At 46.8% G+C, this 16,859-nt stretch overlaps 1 protein-coding gene across 11 annotated transcripts in view; it reads right to left on the bottom strand.

Annotated features, from left to right (window-relative positions):
- Positions 1 to 16,859, bottom strand: part of macf1a (microtubule actin crosslinking factor 1a) — a 198,271-nt gene that overhangs the window by 58,128 nt on the left and 123,284 nt on the right. For 10 of the 11 annotated variants that reach the window (XM_030082193.1, XM_030082195.1, XM_030082194.1 and 7 more), the window contains 17 exons: positions 9,425 to 15,433; positions 9,164 to 9,319; positions 8,864 to 9,079; positions 8,571 to 8,741; positions 8,114 to 8,404; positions 7,141 to 7,290; positions 6,795 to 7,028; positions 6,281 to 6,460; positions 6,020 to 6,193; positions 5,619 to 5,786; positions 3,925 to 4,116; positions 3,665 to 3,838; positions 3,365 to 3,488; positions 3,068 to 3,267; positions 2,578 to 2,895; positions 2,337 to 2,503; positions 77 to 233 (listed from right to left, as the gene is read on the bottom strand). In XM_030082193.1, coding sequence (XP_029938053.1) covers positions 77 to 233; positions 2,337 to 2,503; positions 2,578 to 2,895; positions 3,068 to 3,267; positions 3,365 to 3,488; positions 3,665 to 3,838; positions 3,925 to 4,116; positions 5,619 to 5,786; positions 6,020 to 6,193; positions 6,281 to 6,460; positions 6,795 to 7,028; positions 7,141 to 7,290; positions 8,114 to 8,404; positions 8,571 to 8,741; positions 8,864 to 9,079; positions 9,164 to 9,319; positions 9,425 to 15,433 — 9,081 coding nt within the window. The remainder of the gene's footprint in view (positions 1 to 76; positions 234 to 2,336; positions 2,504 to 2,577; positions 2,896 to 3,067; positions 3,268 to 3,364; positions 3,489 to 3,664; positions 3,839 to 3,924; positions 4,117 to 5,618; positions 5,787 to 6,019; positions 6,194 to 6,280; positions 6,461 to 6,794; positions 7,029 to 7,140; positions 7,291 to 8,113; positions 8,405 to 8,570; positions 8,742 to 8,863; positions 9,080 to 9,163; positions 9,320 to 9,424; positions 15,434 to 16,859) is intronic. The other variant, XM_030082196.1, reaches the window with a different exon arrangement.

The following is a 16,859-nucleotide window of genomic DNA, read 5'->3' as shown; positions in this document are numbered from 1 at the left end:
CCTCAAACATTCACTAAACACATTTCGTCAGAAGTCTCGTATCCTCTGGTCGGTGATGAGTCGGGCCGGCTCTCACCTTGAGCTGCTGCACTCTCCTCTGCAGCCCCTCGGTGTTCAGGCCGGCCTCTTTGGACGGCAGCTGGTCCTGCGCCGTCTGCAGCCACCTGGCCAGGGACCCGGAGAGGCCGCGGAACTGCAGCAGCTGCTGCTCGCAGGCCTGAACCGCGGCGAACCTGCCAGAGGGAAAACAGAGATCAGGGAGCAGGAATGTGGAGGATGAAGTTTGTCTTATTATGAGATAAAAAGAAGACTTGGTGGTGAAGCACCAAGAAAATCCAGCCTAAAAACCTCTTTCCTAGTTCAAGGTCACAGCATAGCAATCGCATGATCTCTGTGGGATGATTATGAGCTATATTCTCCTAAAAAAAGAACACTGAGCGTTGTTGACATGAACACTGGAGGTCCTCAGCAGCCCCGAGGCTGCAGTACCTCGACCTCGCTCTCTTTCTGTGTGACCAGCGGGGCTGCGAGAGCGCCGACCGCCTGTAGACAAAACAGCTCCGAGACGCCGTCTGGCACCCGGCGGTATCATTACCACGCTGCTATTTTTCCCTCCCGCGGGACAGCGGGCCGCCGGGTATCCAAGAGGGCGGTTTACAGGACGGACAATGAGCTGTGCTCTGCTGCGAACGTTAGAACCCGAGAGGCAGACCGACAGATTCGGGAAATTGACGTTTGATGCCGTTTTATTTCTTACAGTGTGTCAAAATACCCTTGAACAATTTCTGAAGTTATTCCTACAAACATAAGATATTCAGTAAATTTTCTCTGCTCACTTTAGTTTTCCATTGTCGAGTTTGAAATCTGGATTGTGTTTTATTATAAAGCAGTAAAAAGATGAAGAGGCTAAAGTGACTCAACAATGCCACCTAGTGTACAACAAAGGAAGTACTGAATTTCACAAGGAGCCCCTTTAAAGAGTTTAACAGTATTTGTCATTATTTGATGTATTACTCTGATTTTAAGTTGACAAACACTGATTTATCTAAATACTGAAGAAAAAAAACTCAATTTATTAACCTGTTCAGTTTTGAAAATGTGGAAAAATTTCTGCAAATAAAGAGTTTCCTACTAAATGTGATTGGCGTTTTAAAGATCTATCCAGTCTTTGCACGCCGAGCTCACTAAACTAAAATACAACCCAATAAATCTGCACCAGCCTGGTGGTATTTATAATCTCCCCCCGTTGACTGGCCTCTAGTGTGTGTGTGCGTGTGTGTGTATGTGTGTGTGGGTTCACCGACAGCACGTCAGACTGGGTCGGCATAGCAACCGGCGCTTGGTGAAGGTTACAAATTTAGAAAACAAATTTTGGAAATGCCTGCAGCTCGCTCTGTTCCTGGGAGATGGCAGAGTATTCAAAGTCCACATATCTGCATGTCAACACACTTTAACATAAACTCTAAATTTAGACGGGTCTCTGAGGTTTGATGCTCCTGAAAACACCGACGGCGATGCAAACATCCCAAAAGTCAAGAGAATAGCTGAACAGGTTTGTCTGCAGTGCCCTCTTCAGAAGTCTATAGTGAAGGAGGCACGGTGCTACAGTGGTTTGCCCTGTCGCCTCACAGCAGGAATACCTCAGTTTCAGTTTCCTCACAGTTCAAATGCTTGTCTGGTTCACTGGTGGAAGTTTATAAAGTAGGAATAAATGTTGTGTCCGTAAAAGAAACATCTGTTCAAATGAGAACATTGGTCACACATCTGGTGATTAAAATCTGAGGGTTCAGAGTCAAGATGGCACAATAAGGAGTGGTTTGCACCTTTTCCTCACAGTATGAAGACACGGGCTCGATTCCTGGTCCAGGTGGAGTTTGCATGTTGCTTCTGTGGCTGTGTAGTTTGTTCCGACAAGCCAAGAACATGATTGTACTGTAGCTGAGATTTATGGCAAAGCTGTCACAATATGTGAGCAAAACATGAAAAAGTATAAAAGTATTCCCCTCCAGCAGCAGGACAGGTGGAGTCTGTGTGAAGTCTGCATATTCTACCTGGTCCTGCATGATTTTTTTTTTTTTTTTCTGTCTGTGCTCCTTCGTTCTGTAACATGTAGGTATTTGACAGCACTTTCCCACAGTCTAAAAACACGGTTTTTAGATAAACTGGTGAATCTAAACCATCCATTTGTGTGAATGTGTGCGAGTCTGGTGACCTGTGCAGGGTGTCATCTGACTTTTTCCAGATCTCGTGATTCCAGTGGGGATAAATCAGGTATGGAAGATGGATTGATGGGTTTGAAATTGCCCTCTTCACATGTGATCCGTTGACATTCTTACCTTTCGTTGACATTTTCTTGCAGCTGGGTGAACTCATCGGTCACTACTTTGACGTTGTCCAGTAAGCTCTGAGTATTGCTGAACGCTCTGGACTGGCTGAGTTCGGTGCCGAGGCCGCAGAAGGACTTCAGCTGGCCGGCTTCCTGCTCCAGCTCGGACCTGACCTCCTGAGAGAAGAGGAGCAGGGGTGAGCGCTGGATGTGTGACGAGCCGTCTGTGTGAACCTGAACGCTCCACTGACCTCGATGGTCTGTCTGTAGTCGTCCACGCCGCGGTCCGGCTGGCCCGCGGGGCTCAGGGCCTTGGTCCGGCTCTGAGTGAAGGCCTGGAGGTCCACGCCCAGCCGCTCGTAGTTCTCCAGCCTGGGCAGGAGGCCTTTGAGCTCGGCCTCCCTCTCGGCCTGACTGGCCTGGGCCGCGGCGTAACGCTGAGTCAGCTCGTCCAAGCTGGCCTGCAGGCCCGAGGCTGTGGAGGCGTCGGCGCTCTGCAGCAGCTTGGAAACAGAGTCCCGAGTTGCCTCCACGCTGCCCTGCCTGGAGAGCAGCTCCTGCCGAAGCTTCTGCACGAGCAAGAGGAGAAACCCGTTTAAAAAATCCACAGATTTACTTCAGATATGCAAAGACATTTTGCTTTTTTTAACACTGTTTAGCACATTTTCAGCAGTATTTTAATAAATACTGTTAAAAGGTCACCAGTATTGTTCCTTATTCTCAGATATTCTTTAGTCTGACCTGGTTCTGGGTCAGGGCTTCCTGAACAGCCTGTGCGGTGGGCTCCACCGGTCCCGGGTGCAGAACCAGTTTGTCCAGCCAGCTCAGCAGACCCTTCAGGCCCTCCTGCACGCTGACCGACTGAGCCACGGCGGTCTGCAGCTGCTCGGCCCGCTCCGACACCGAAGTGGAGAGGGAGCCGAACCTCTTCTCCAAACCGTCTGGACCGAGGGAGGAAGCAGCAGAAAATAAATTTTATTTGTTTATTCGTTTATTGCTCGGAGCCGTGAAATGAGAGCACGATTCCGGGTAAGTTACCTGCAGCACAGAGGATGTCGATGGCTTTCAGGGAAGGAGACTCGTCGGTGCTGACCAGATCTCTTCCTGCTCTCTTCACCTTCTCTAGCTGCACCGAGCGCTCGGCCAGCTCGTCCTGTAGCAGCTGAAGTCAAACGACAAACAAGCATACATTATCATCACTGAAACAGGGCTGATTCTGAAGGCTTTGATTTGATTTGAGCCATTTTTTTCTTTTATGCTGAGAATTTGATTCATGGCCATTTCTCCATCTTCGTTCCTGTGATGAATTTAGTTTCTCGCTCTCACTGTCAGCCCCACCTGAACTTGTCGCAAGGTGTTCTGGAGGTTCTGTGGGTCCGTCTCTCCGCTGGGTTTGGCGATGCTTTGGTTTTGTTCCTGAGTGCTGAGCCAGGAGTGCAGAGAGACCACCTCATCCTGGTACTGCTGGTATCGCTCCAGCAGGCCCGACAGACGGCCGCCCAACTCACTCGACTGCACATAGAACATTATTCATCACGTAAACTCAGCAGCAGGTTAAAAACGCTGCATTCTCATTGTGATTTGTGCTCATTCCTCACCTTGGTGTGTAGGGTGGTGTATCTGTGGTTAGCGTCCTGCAGCTTGTCGGCCACCAGCTGCTTGGTGCCGTCCAGAGGAGGGTCTGATCCACCGACCTGCTCCAGAGCTCCCTGAACCGAGTCCAGGACCTTCTGACCGGAGATGGAGACGAAACGCAGGTCCGCTTTGTGGCAAATGACATCCTCAGCGAGCTGGAAACACAGAGCCGGACACAGTGAGGAGCGCACGGAGATACGCAGTCAATAATAAAAGCCATTCATCACAGAATCCTGCACTGGACTGCCACCAGCTGGAGTCTGGTTCTTCAGGACCCAGTGGGAAAATATGTGGAAGAGAAGTGTTTAAACATCACAAATGTGGTATCAGGGGACTTGTAGCATGAAAATGATCCCGAAGTGGTTGAGTGGAGTTTCTCAAGAGACCTCAGATCAGAACGTGTGATTATGTGAGGAAAAGTGGACGGAGCCTGAACGTGGAAACGACTTCCTCCACGGATGGTTCCAAGTGGAAAAACAGCAGAGTTAATCAATGTGAGCTTTTAGTCGGGGTCCAGATTCAGAGGAAACAGACGGTTTGCCCAAACAGAGCTGCTGCTGCAGAGAAACCTCAACATTTACCTCTAAAAGCCCCTTGAAGATTTATTTCACTTTCACAGCTGCACCGAGAGGCAACATGGACCAAAACCAGAACACTTTGGCTTTAATTCTACTTTCAGTATCTTGCATTCTTAAAGCCATTTTGATTTTTCCTTGTAACAATACGGTATTTGTGTGATTAATTTAGCATCAGTGTTTTCATTTCAATTTTTTTCAGTATTTTGTGTTTATTTAATGTTTGATCTGGTTTTTAATTTCACTTTCTACTTGTTTTTGTCATTTTAGTGTTCACTTTTTTGTTGTTTCAGTTTCTAAGTAGCCCTTGTGGCACTGCAACTTTATGTTTTAGATAATTTTCTATTTTTGTTTTGCATTTCTTTATCCTGTTTGATCTTTTTGTCTGTATTAATCTTCCAGTGAAGACTCTGAATTGAAACAACCAGGATATAAAGTGTTGTGTAAATACTTTAACTGGTTGGTAAAGGGAGGTCAGTGTCTGCTGTGATGAGGACACAAATGTCTTCAGTGAATCATGTTTTTTTCTTTTCTCTTGGAGGGAATTTTACACAATATAATTTATTTAGTCAGAATAAAAACCACTTGAATAAGTGTTGCAGCATCCTTTAAAATTGTCTGCTGGATGCGATTGTGTTGTGTTGTGGTCCCAAACCAAATCTGTGTGTGATTGGCAACAGATTTTCTCCTCCTCGAATGTGTCTGGACTCATTTTAGCTGCAGTTCTTGGTATTTTTCATAATTCTGGTGCAACATTGAAATGATCAAGAATTTAACAGTCTGGAAAATGTCTCCACACAGAGAAGTAGTGCAGAGTTCACGCTGTTTAATGGGCGTAACCCGGGTTTCTTTAGAGAGGGAAGCCAGATTGTAATGAAGTGCAGCTGATATTAATTTGTCTGGAAACTTTAACAAGTTTCCATGTGCAGGTCTGAAGTGCTGCTGACAGGAAGCGGAGGTCGAACACGACCGAGCGGCGGCCTGCTGAGTGGAAATGATGAAAAACAGACACCAAGTGTCACGTCCAGCTTCCAGCAGAGGAAGATTTCTATTGTGTCGTGACCAGAAGTAGACGTGATTACCTTCCTGTGGTCCTCCAGCCTGCCCTTCAGGCCCTGTGCATCAGTTTCTCCTTCCCCCAGGGAACGCAGCTCCTGCTCACTCTGTTCCAGCCAAGTGCCCAAACTCCCGTGTTCCTGCAGAAACTTGGTCAGCTCGTCCTTCAGAGCCTCGGACTTCCTCAGACGGTCCTGGAGGAGATACAGGAGAAGCTCTCAGGTGGGAAGACTGTCGTAGGTATTGACAGCAGATTTCTACGAGTTTATGATATTTTATTAATTCTCTTGGGTTTAAGGGCTTCAAATTATTTTCCATGAACACGTCGAGGCTCAGCTTGTGTTTTAACCCAATGGAGGAAGCAGTTTATTTCACCATGCTGCATGAACGTGTGTGAATGAGTGAATCTGACCAGTGGAGTGAGTACCTGGCAGCTCTGCAGCCGGTCCTGGTGCTGAGCCTGCAGCTGGTCCAGGGCGGCTCGCAGCCGCCGCTTCTCCTCCGGAGGGACGGTGGAGTCCGGCTGGTCCAGGAGGGAGCGGGTCGACTGGGTGATCTGCAGCAGCTGCGCCTGCTGAGCCTGAAGCTGCTGCAGCTCCGCCTGACACACAGAGGGCCAACATTCATGTGTTCATCATGCTGTGAGAGGCTGAGGAGCATAAACACGACTCGGATTCCAGATCCTCACCTGAAGCATCTCTGTGTGCGACGTCACGGCGCCCTCTGGCGGTGAGAGCGCTGCATCGGGGAGATCTCGGCTGGTTACAGACGCAGCTTCTCTCCTGCCTGGTTGGTTCAGGGACGACAGCTCGTTCAGGAGAGAGTCGATTTGGCTTCGGGTGTCTTGTATTTCCTCCACTGCTTTCGCCTGGAAAAGGTTGAATTTAAAAAAAGAAAGAAATCAGTCCTCCATGAGTTGATTCATCGGATTGTCCGCTTCATTCTCAGATGCTGAAGGGTTTCTGTGTAACTTATGGAAAGTTAATAGTTACAGCCACAAGCTCGTGTTTTTCTTTGACCGTTGTAAGATTGTTCTGTGACTTCCTCAATCCTTCCAATTGAAGCCCACTGACTTATCTGTTTCTTTGTAATTATGTACTGATGGAGATTCTTTAGAAGGTTCTTTTTGACCAATTTAAAAAAACGTTTTTACTGTTCTTGCAGTGAAACAGTCTATTCCTCCCTCCTGCTGCTCCTCTTACCCGCTGTGTGTTTTGCTGCACCGTGGCGCTGATGGCCGTGTCCAGCTCCGACACCGACGTATCGGCCGAGTCTGTCAGGGCGCTGTACTGCTCCTTCAGTTTGGTTAGCGCCCCCTGCAGGTTCTGCCGCTCCTCCGGGCTCAGACTTTCTCCTCGCTCTGCCAGAAACTCCTCCACCGAGCGGATGGCCTCCGATATGCCCTCACCTTTGACCTTCAAGTCCTTCTGCACCTCCTGGATATTCGGTTAAGAAAAGAACAGGACCGATTTTACAAACAAACCTTTAAAAAAAATCAGTCTGCTGATGAACATGTGTGGATGAATGTGTGCTTTTCTTGTTTCATACCTTCAGTTTTCTCTGCTTCTGCTGCAGGACGTCCACGTCACCTGACTCTGCTCCACCTTTCTGACTGGCCAACAGACTGGCAGCTCCGGCCAGCCACATGTTGAGGCCTTCCAGTTTCTGAGAGCACTCGGCTTTCTGCTGCTGGACCACCTGAGAGCAAACCCGGACGAGAAGAAGGACACAAGAGCGAAGGCCCAGAAAAGAAGAGAATGTGAGGAAAACTGAAACATTCGGTCTAAACATGATTTCAAGACAGAAGAAGACACATCTGATTCCAGTTAACTTTGTTAAACTCCTAAATGCACTGAACTGTTGTGTAACAACACACTTTGCAGAGCTTTGAGCAGATTGTGTCCAGAATTCACACGTACTTCCAAACACGTAAAGAAAATAAATACCAACATGGTGGTCAAGCAACAACAAACAACACAAAGAGATCAAACAACTGTTTATTTGCAGTTTTTCCTCTTGCTGCTGTGTATTCAGCAGAGAAAAGAGGAAAAACAGAGAAGCACAGAAGGCAGCAAGGTCTTTATCTGATATCAGATCTTTAGCCTTTACCGCCGTCACACAAGCCATTTTCCTCAGTGGCAATCTGGAACAGCAAGGCAGACACGTTAATGTTGAAAACACACGTTAAGGAGGCGTGCAGAGGAGCTTTACAGACCTGAGAGGTGGAGTGAGGCTGGTGCGACTGTTTATGTGACGAGGCAAAGCATGTGCAACAGCAGCAGCGGCGGTTTGTGGATGTTTGGAGGTAAGTTTGATGTGTGATGAGATAGAAACGCCAAACTGTGGTGGAGGTTAGTCAGTTCACTCTGGTCTAGTTTGATATTATCAGAAATCTTATGGAACACGAGTTCTGGGATCCGGTGTGAGAAAGCATGACGCAGTTAACAGGATGACAAACAGCTCTGAGACGGTCTGTGAGCCACACGGCGTTCAAATCCATCCCCGTCATCGGTTTCCAAACCTCTCTCTCCCTCGCACTCTGCTTCTCTCTGTCCTTCTCCTCCTCTTCTTTCTGTCTCTCCCTGCGCTGCCGCTCGTCCTCCCTCTCCGTCTGGGCGGAGAGGGAGTGTGACCAGGCCTGCGCCCGGCCCGACGCTCCGTGGAAGGCCCTCTGCAGCTGCTGCAGCTGCCCCAGCAGCTGCCTGCTCTGCTCCGGGCTCAGGTCCTGCGCTCGCTCCGAGATGAACACCTGAATGTCAAAGGCCACGTTGCTGACCTCGGCGGAGCGAGACGACAGAGAGGACTGAAGCTCCTGAGGAGGGAGGGAGAGAGACAGAGAGAAGGACTACAGTTAGGCTCAAGTCACACCTCATAAAATCAACTATGGAATAAAACAGAATAAAAGAAAACAGAACAGTGCAATTAGTACAATAACAGTATCTATTTAAACATGATGCCTTTTGCACCATTTCGCTCACCTTGCAAAGACTCAGCTGTTGCTTGAGTTGATCTCTCTCATCTTTCTCTAATTTCTCAGATCTTTCCTTCCCTGCCATCCCTCCATCCATCTGAGCTTCTGTCTCATTCAACCAGGAGAGGAGTCGCTCCACGCGTTCTCCCAGCGACTTCTGCTCAGATGTTACAGCATCCTGGGAAAAACGGTTATAATTCAGCTGTTGAGTATTTGTAAATGTGCTTTATACTGTTTCACTTTAAAAATGAAATATGAATTTGACATTTTTGATCTTGTGCGACTGAGGGTTTCTGCTACCTGAGACGAGGCTCTGTGTTCTCGTAGACTCTGCAGAATCCCTTCAGAAAGTGCTTTAGCAGCCTCAAACCCTCGAGCCAAACTCCTCCCGTCCTTTTCCAGGGCGAGCAGGAGCTGTGGAGGAACGTCCTCAGGCCTGGGCTTCAGGAGCTGCTCAGCAGCCGCCACTTCACTGTTGATCTCTGGCTCCAGGTCTCGCAGTTCAAGGTCCAAAGTCTGAGAGGAGAAGAGTAGCTTCAAGAAACTGAAGGCAGCAGAGGCTTCCTGAAACGTCTGAACTTGCTTTAAGCGTTCAAGCACCTCGGTCTGTCTGATGATATCGTCTAAAGCGGCGAGGCTGCGGCCGACCGACTGCTGCTGCTGCTGCTTCAGTCGGACCTCGATGTGTCTCACCATGGAGGTCAGAGCCACAATTCGCTGGTCGTGCTCTAAGCATTCCTGACGCACCAATGACGACTAAGAGAAAAGTGAAAAAAAAAAAATGCAAACATTATAGAATCAAACTTCATGAAGTAAAACAGTAATCACAATTACAGTAAACAATGTCTTTGTAGCTTTCACCTTTCTGGTGGTCCCGTCTTTATTTGGCGCAGCTTGTGGGCTCCCCCTGGTGTCACCGTCTTCCTCTCCCCAGCTCTCAGCTGCTGTGTCAGACTCAGTGACTGCAGGTGACTCAGACTCAGTGGAAACCTCTTCTGACAGAGAAGGCGGAGTATCGCCATGCTTCTGCGGATCCTTCGAAACTGCAGACTCCGAAAGCTTTTCAGGTTCATCCTCAGGTGGCTGAAGCTTTTTCTTCTTTCTTCCTTTGCGGACTGTTTTTTCCAGCTGTGGAGCAGCTGGCTCAGCTTTGGCCTGGAGTTTGGACTCGGGATCCTCTTTAGAGGTGCCTGGTTGTCCACGTTCTTTCTCTGCTGCTGTAACAGATGTGATCCCTGCTTCTTGTTTGCTTTCCCGGATTTGAGACTTAAGAGTTTGATGTAAATGTGTTGCACTGAGCTGGCTCGGATCAGTCTCGGCTCTTTGGACATCAGTTTGAGATGTTTTCACTTCAGGTGCTTCATCTCCAGCTGAGGACCTGATATCAACACCAGCTGACCGAACCACAACACTTCCATCCATGTTGTGCTGCTGCTCAGGAAAACCTGAACTCTCTGAATCTTTGATCACGGTGGCAGATTTATCAGACAGTTGCGTTGTTTTCGACTCAGAATCTACTTTTTCATGTATTGGCGGCTTCTCGGCTTCCGTTCCAGCTTTGTCCATCACTGCTTCACCTTTGAACCTCTTGTTCTTCTTACTTCTATTGCTTGGCTGGATTTCAGTAGCTTGAACCGAGGGAGCTTTTGGCACCTGTTCTTTTTCCAAACTTTTGCCTTCCTCACTCTTCTTTGAAGAAACCTCCACTGATTTAGCCTGAGTGCTCTTGTCTGATAATTTCTCCCCCGTCTTTTTAGCCACTGCCACTTTCATTTTTAGACTTTTTGAAGACCCATTTGGTTTCTTGGTATCCTCCTTTTCAGTTTGACTCTCCACCTCTTCATCACCTTTAGATGGCAGAATTTGTGCTTCTTCATCTGTGACAGCGACGCCTTGACTGTCCTTCTTTCCTACGTCCTTTCTGATGGCTTGCAGTTCCTCGGCAGCCTGCTTTTCACTCACTCCTTTTTCAAAAACCTTTTTGAGGATGCTCTGTTTGGCTTTTAGTATCAAGGCTGCTTTCTCTTCATTTGGCAGAGCCGACTTCTCAGGGAGTTCTGCTCTTTGCCCTTTCTTCTCCTCCAGATTGCTCACAGGTTGTACTGGTTGCCGAGGAACTGAAGTTTTATCTTTAGATGTTTTCTTTTGCTCTGCTTTCTTCATTTCTCCTTTCATATCAATGTTTTCCACACTTGTCAACTTTATTTGTGATGCAACTTTCTGTTGCTCGAATGTAGATTTGGATAATTCCTGAAGAGCAGGAACCTTTTCCTCTCCACGCTTTAAAGAGTCACTTTGGGCATATTTCACATCAATCTTCTCCTCATTTGCTTCACTGAGAGCCGCTTTAGAAGACTGTGAATCTGCAGTCTTTCCTATTTGGTGTCTTTCTTGTGATTCAAGCTCCTCTGACTGCACTCCTGCATCAACGTCAAGCACTGCAGATGGTTTTAACTCTGAAGGTTGTGCTTCACCCTCTGCCTCTTTGCCTTTAACTTTCTTTTTATTCTTTTTCTTCTTCTTGTTTTTGTTTTCCGAGTCTTTCGGTTGCTCATCACTGCCCGTCTTGCTCTTTGAAGGTTTGTCATTTTCCACACCTTCATCCTTTTCTAAAACGTCACTGCTCTGCACTGCTACCTTCTTTTCATCTTTCTCTTTAACAGGTTTTGACTGTTTAATGACACTTCTGCTTTCTTTGTCACCCTCTGCAATGTCTATTGTCAGCTTTCCATCTTCAGGAACAGCACTGATCAATAATGTGTTGTCAGAACTGGGACTGAACTCATTTTTCTCATCATCGATTCTTTGCTGTTTGGCTTCTTTTCCTGGATCTTTGTTAGCTTGATGGGTATGTGCCTGTTCAGATTCTCCAGCAGACTCTCTGATAATTCTTTCCTTTTGTTTGTCATCAGTTTTACCAACGGCGATTGCTATTTTCTCTTCATAGTCTTGTTTGGGGAGATGCTCTGATTTAGTGACGCTCTCTTGAGGTGAAATCTCATGGATGGCTTGCTGAATTCTTCTCTCAACATTACTTGCAAACTTCGATAGAAGGTCCATGGACTGGTCTGGCTGAATTATAATTGTTTCTCCCACTGACTCTGTTACTTCCACTACAGTTGGGTCATATAATGGTGACAGACCTGAAACTGCAGGTGTTAATATTTTCTCATCAGCATTGTCTCTCTCTCCTGCACTAATACTTGAAAATGGAGACCTTGGGGGCACCTCTGTGCTCACATCGGACCAGTTTGCTGGACTGTCTGAACTTGATGCTAACAATATGATAGCAGGGGGGCTATATGTGCTATTTGATGAGGCGACAGGCGTTGAGCTGTCAACCTCCTCCTCCTCCGTCTCTACAGAAGCTACTCTCTCCTGGATCTGTGAAGCCACGTCACCAGATATGAGTCCTGCTGCAATGGCCTCACTGAGACTCGAGACTCTTTGTCCAGCAGCAGGATCAACTAAGCCTCCTTTCAACATCTGGTTAGTTGCTATTTCTAAAATCATGGCATCTTCAATTAAGCCTCTTCTTGACGCTTCAGGCAGAGGAAGCCTTTCTCCAGTATTGATATCAATGATCCCACCTGTGTCTGCCTGGCTTTGGAGAACCCTCAGTGCTGGAACCGGGTCAACTTTCTTTAACGCAACAGCCTCGGGAAGAGTTAAGAGAGCACCTGTTTGCTCGTCCTGAACACCTCTGAATGGTTGTACTTCCAGGAATCGTTTACCCGATTCAATATCTATCTTGCCCTGGTTCACAAGCTCTGAATAAGGCACAATGCGAACAGTCTGGGGGTCAAGCACTCCCTGTGTGGCTGTGGTGGAGGCCATAACCTCCTTGGCCTTGCTCTCATCTAGAAGACCCTTAGAGACGGCCTCAGTCAATGTCAGTTTGTTACTGCTGTCGGGGTCTATAACAGCACCAGTAGATGCCTGAAGCACAACAGCCTCAGGGTGACTTGATGGGCTGACTTTTCCTTGGTAGACCCATTCTAGTTCCTCTAGGCTAGAAGCAATGGACCGATCGACTAGTCCTCTATTAACAGCTTCACGCACTGGAAGTCTCATTCCCGAAGCATGGTGTATTATACCACCTTCAGCCACCTGCCTTTCCAGCACCCGATAGGCCTCCTCTGACTTAATTAACCCTTTTTGAATCGCTTGCTCCAGAGGAACTACAGACTTCGACTCCGGATCAACAATCCCTTCCATCTGTAGCTGTAGGCTGGCTTTCTTAAGTGATGTTGATGAGTCTGCATCTTTTCCTTTGTATGCCTTCTCTAATGCCACCAGTTCCTCTCTGTGATCTTCTTCAATCAGTCCTAGGTTTGCTGCAAGTGTGACAGAGACTTTCTTATCCCGACGGAGATCAACGATTCCTCCAGAGGCCACTTGAGCTTCAAGAAGTCGAGCAGCAGTGTTGGGATCAATCAATCCTGCCTCAGTTGCTTCCCTCAACCCATAGATCTGACTTTTCTCTACATCAACTATACCTGCAAGGGTTTTATCTGACTTCAGGACACTCCACATCAGATCTTCATCCAGCAAACCCTCCTGCATAACTTCCTCCATGCTAAGAGACTGGCCACTGCCCGCATCCAGGAAACCTCCAAACAGACCTGCCTTAGCCATTAATTTAACTGCGGTGTGTCCAGGAAGAATACCCTGAGCGACAGCCTCATCAGGCAGCAGCTTTTCTCCTTCCTCTGTCACTAGACCTCCCCGTTTCATCTCTAAGACCAACTTCTCCAATTCTGCTTCTTCCCCTTGTTTCTCAAGTGCAGATTCTAGAGAATCAACCTGCAGCTGAGTCTGTTTGGATTTAATCTGTTCAACAGGCACATTTTGTTTGACTCTTTCTGATTCAGCCCGTTTCGTATCCTTTCTTTGTTGGGATTGTGTTAGATCAATATTTTCATTTCTTGTCACCTCTTCGATGGGTTCTTTGAAGGTCTTATCGTCAACATATTGTTCTTGTCTCAGTGTTGGTGTTACGGCTGTTTTTCCAATGACTTTTGTGGTTAATTCTCTTGTCTCCAGACCTGGAAAATCGCCGGCTTTTGAATCAGTCTGGACCATCACTTTTGTGCCTTTAGTCACTTCCTCTTCAGGGTGCTTTGCTGAAACCTTTGTGTTTTTGAGCGTGGATTTTTCTTTCTTTTGTTGTTGTACTTTTGCATCTTTATCAACAGCGCTCTCATTTTCAGCGCTGAAGATCAAATCTCTCTTTACTGTAGTTTTCAAGTCCTTGTCCTTTGGTTCATCAAACATTTCTTTTATACTGACTCCACTCATCTCCAAAGCCTTGCTTGGTTTGACCACACTGACAGTTTCTTCTTCAACTTTGATTTGTTTGTCACTCACTCCATTATCTCCCAAATTCAACTCTCCTTTCATTTGTGACTTTTTCTGCTTCTCCATGACCAAAGTTTCTCCAGTTGTGACTTTAGAACCTTTGACTATTGCCAATAACTCAGGGTCGAGGAGCAGCAGCCGTTTCCCAGAGTGAACGTCGGCATAGCTGTGAGTCATGATGTGAAAGAGCAGCTCGTCTTTGGCTTGATCCTCAGGTTGTGCACCATTTCTTGTTGTAGTTTCACCAACAAATGCTCGAGGTGGTGAGGAGGAATGAGGTGGCGATGAGCCGGTGGAACCCAGACGGTTCAGGGATGGGCGTCTTGATGTGTTCACATTGCAGAGAACATCTGGTATGCGGATGTCTTTAAGAAAAGTGATTTCACTGGGTTCAAGGGCCTCTTCAGCTGCATGGCTGAGAGGCAGCACTTGGAGGGTTTCCGGGTTGTAGAGAGCTCCAATGTTATGCCGCTGCGTCAGGATCTTCCTTGCTAGATCCCCTGAAATGACTCCTTGTTGTACTGCCTCGGCAACGGGCAGCATTTCCCCAGATTCAGGCCAGAGAAGTCCCATAAAAGCCAAGAGGGACTCAAGGACCAGCAGAGCCAAACGAGGTGAGAGAAGGTCCCTGCGAATACTTTCCTCCAGATCCAGTTGTTCTGTGCTGAAAGGGTCAATAATTCCTCCATTTTGTAGTTGTCTCGCCAGCATGGCACAAGCTAAATCCTGGTCCATGAGTCCGTGACGAACAGCCTCATGAACTGTGAGCCGGTGGCCAGACCGTGGGTCAACAATACCACCAGCGAAGAGCTGGGCTTCCAGAAGTCGCACAATAACATTGCGATCAATCAGTCCCTCTTGGACTGCACGGAAGATGCCAACCTTTCTTCCAGATCGCAGGCTAACGGTTCCACCTGGCTGCTGTTTGACAGGAAGAAGAGGAAGACCAGACTCATCATCAATAATACAGCGCTGCTGCAGATCCTGGAGATTTAGTTTTTCCGCTGTATTGGGATCGATCAGCTCTCGTTGTTGCACTCTGGACTGTAGCTGTGTGACGATTCTGGAGGACAGAAGCTTCATGTCTTCAGCTTGCTCCAAGCTCATTGTTTTTCCTCTTGAATCTCTCAGGCCTCCTGTGCTCATCTGCAGTTCAAGAATCCTGAGCCCTTCCGCCTCTCCGATGAGTCCATCGTCCATCGCTGCAGCAACAGCCAGTGTATCTGACTTAATGTCAGCCGCAGACTTTGTATTTTCCACTATGGACAAGGCGTTCTCAAGGTCAGAAAGGGACCGTCTGGTACGAGAGTCAATTAGGCCTCGACTTAAACCTTGTTCCAGTGAGAGAGTGCCGGGAGAGTCCGGCTGGAAGAGCCCACCCATGACGAGCTGGGCCTCCAGCAGGACACGGCTGGTGTCCTGGTCAATCAGGCCACGTTGGGCTGCTTGGAACACTGGGAATGTTTCCACTGTTCCCAGGTCAATCACTCCAGCAATGGCAAGTGGACTCTAGGAAAAGAAAGACAGGTTCAGTCAGATTTCCATCTGGTTTAAATGTGTGATGTTGATTTGAGTCCACATGTTATGTTTTCAAGGTTAATATTTCATCTGTTATAATGTACTAAGAGAAAATTAGAGTAAGAGAAAGAAGAAAACCCACAACCACTTGGCATAAAGCTAAAAAGTTTGAAATAATAAATATTTTCATTGATTTATATTTTATTTAATGATTACTTTCATATTAAAAAGCCTTTACAGCCTTACCTTGTACTATAACAAGCTCAAAGCATGCAACAGAGCGAATTAGAATAAAAAAAGAACAGAAAAAGCTTGAGACGATAGAAAAGCAAAAATTCAAAAGAGCACATAAGTGTAGGGGAGAGCAGAGAAAATATCGACGGGAGGGGAAAACTTCCAGGCAACGGTAAGAGAGAAAAGCGAGCGCTACTTACCGTCGTACGGGCTCATCCCACGGCACACACACTAATGGGCCAGCGTATGGCTCGGCAGAGCGAGGCGCAACAGGTGAGAAGCTGGTTGTTAGCGAACTGCATGCCAATCTTTACTCTGAATCCTGACGCTGCTTTGAACCTGATTCCTCACTCTGACCTCAGTTTTCACGGTTGAAGGAGCTAAAACCTCGAGTGGACACCTACGGATACTAACAGTTTGGCTCTGGAACAAATAGTTTTTGTAGAATTTTAAAGGACTTTTTTTTTATCTCAAAGGAAAACTTTTTTTTTATCCTAAAAGAGAAGACTTCCACTGACCCATTTAGATTAACAAATCAGGATAATCTTCAAATCTCATATGTCTGTGATGTTAATTATCTGTGTTCAACTGAAGATTTAGAACATCTACTACAGTTTCTCTTTCTTTGTTTTCCATCGCTTTCTGATCCTTGGCTCACAGATCGGATGTCCACATTTCTCCTCTGGCAGCTGTTAGTGATTTTCAAGCAAAATGCTGGTTTAAAGTTTCACACATTAATAGTATGCATTAGAACAAACAACAAATCACAGTCACACACACACTCTTGTGATCTGGACACAACATGCTCAAATGGTGAAGTGAGGTTTTTTTGGCCATTGGTGCATTTTGTCCCTTTAAACACCTTAAAACACTTTAAAAACTTTCAACCTTCAGGGAGTATTTTTTTCACATGAAATCATTATATTCAACTTTGAAGTGAAGCTGTTCAAAGTAAGAATTATCGTCTCTCACACACATCCGACCCATTTATAAACCTAACAAAAAGATAAGAAATGAACACAACGAGGGCGTGGAATGTGTGCTTTCTATCAAATGACTGCACTAAGCATACAGTACACTGCAAAAGTTTCAGCTGCATATTCAAAGAAATTTGACTATTATATAATTGGGTGCCAACAAGACACTGGATAGATTGCAAAGCAAAACTGTGAGGCCAATATCA

Source organism: Salarias fasciatus, chromosome 22 (assembly GCF_902148845.1).
Source record: "Salarias fasciatus chromosome 22, fSalaFa1.1, whole genome shotgun sequence".
Lineage (NCBI taxonomy): Eukaryota > Metazoa > Chordata > Actinopteri > Blenniiformes > Blenniidae > Salarias > Salarias fasciatus.
The sequence above is the reverse complement of the archived record's forward strand: the minus strand, read 5'-3'. Positions and strand labels throughout refer to the sequence as shown.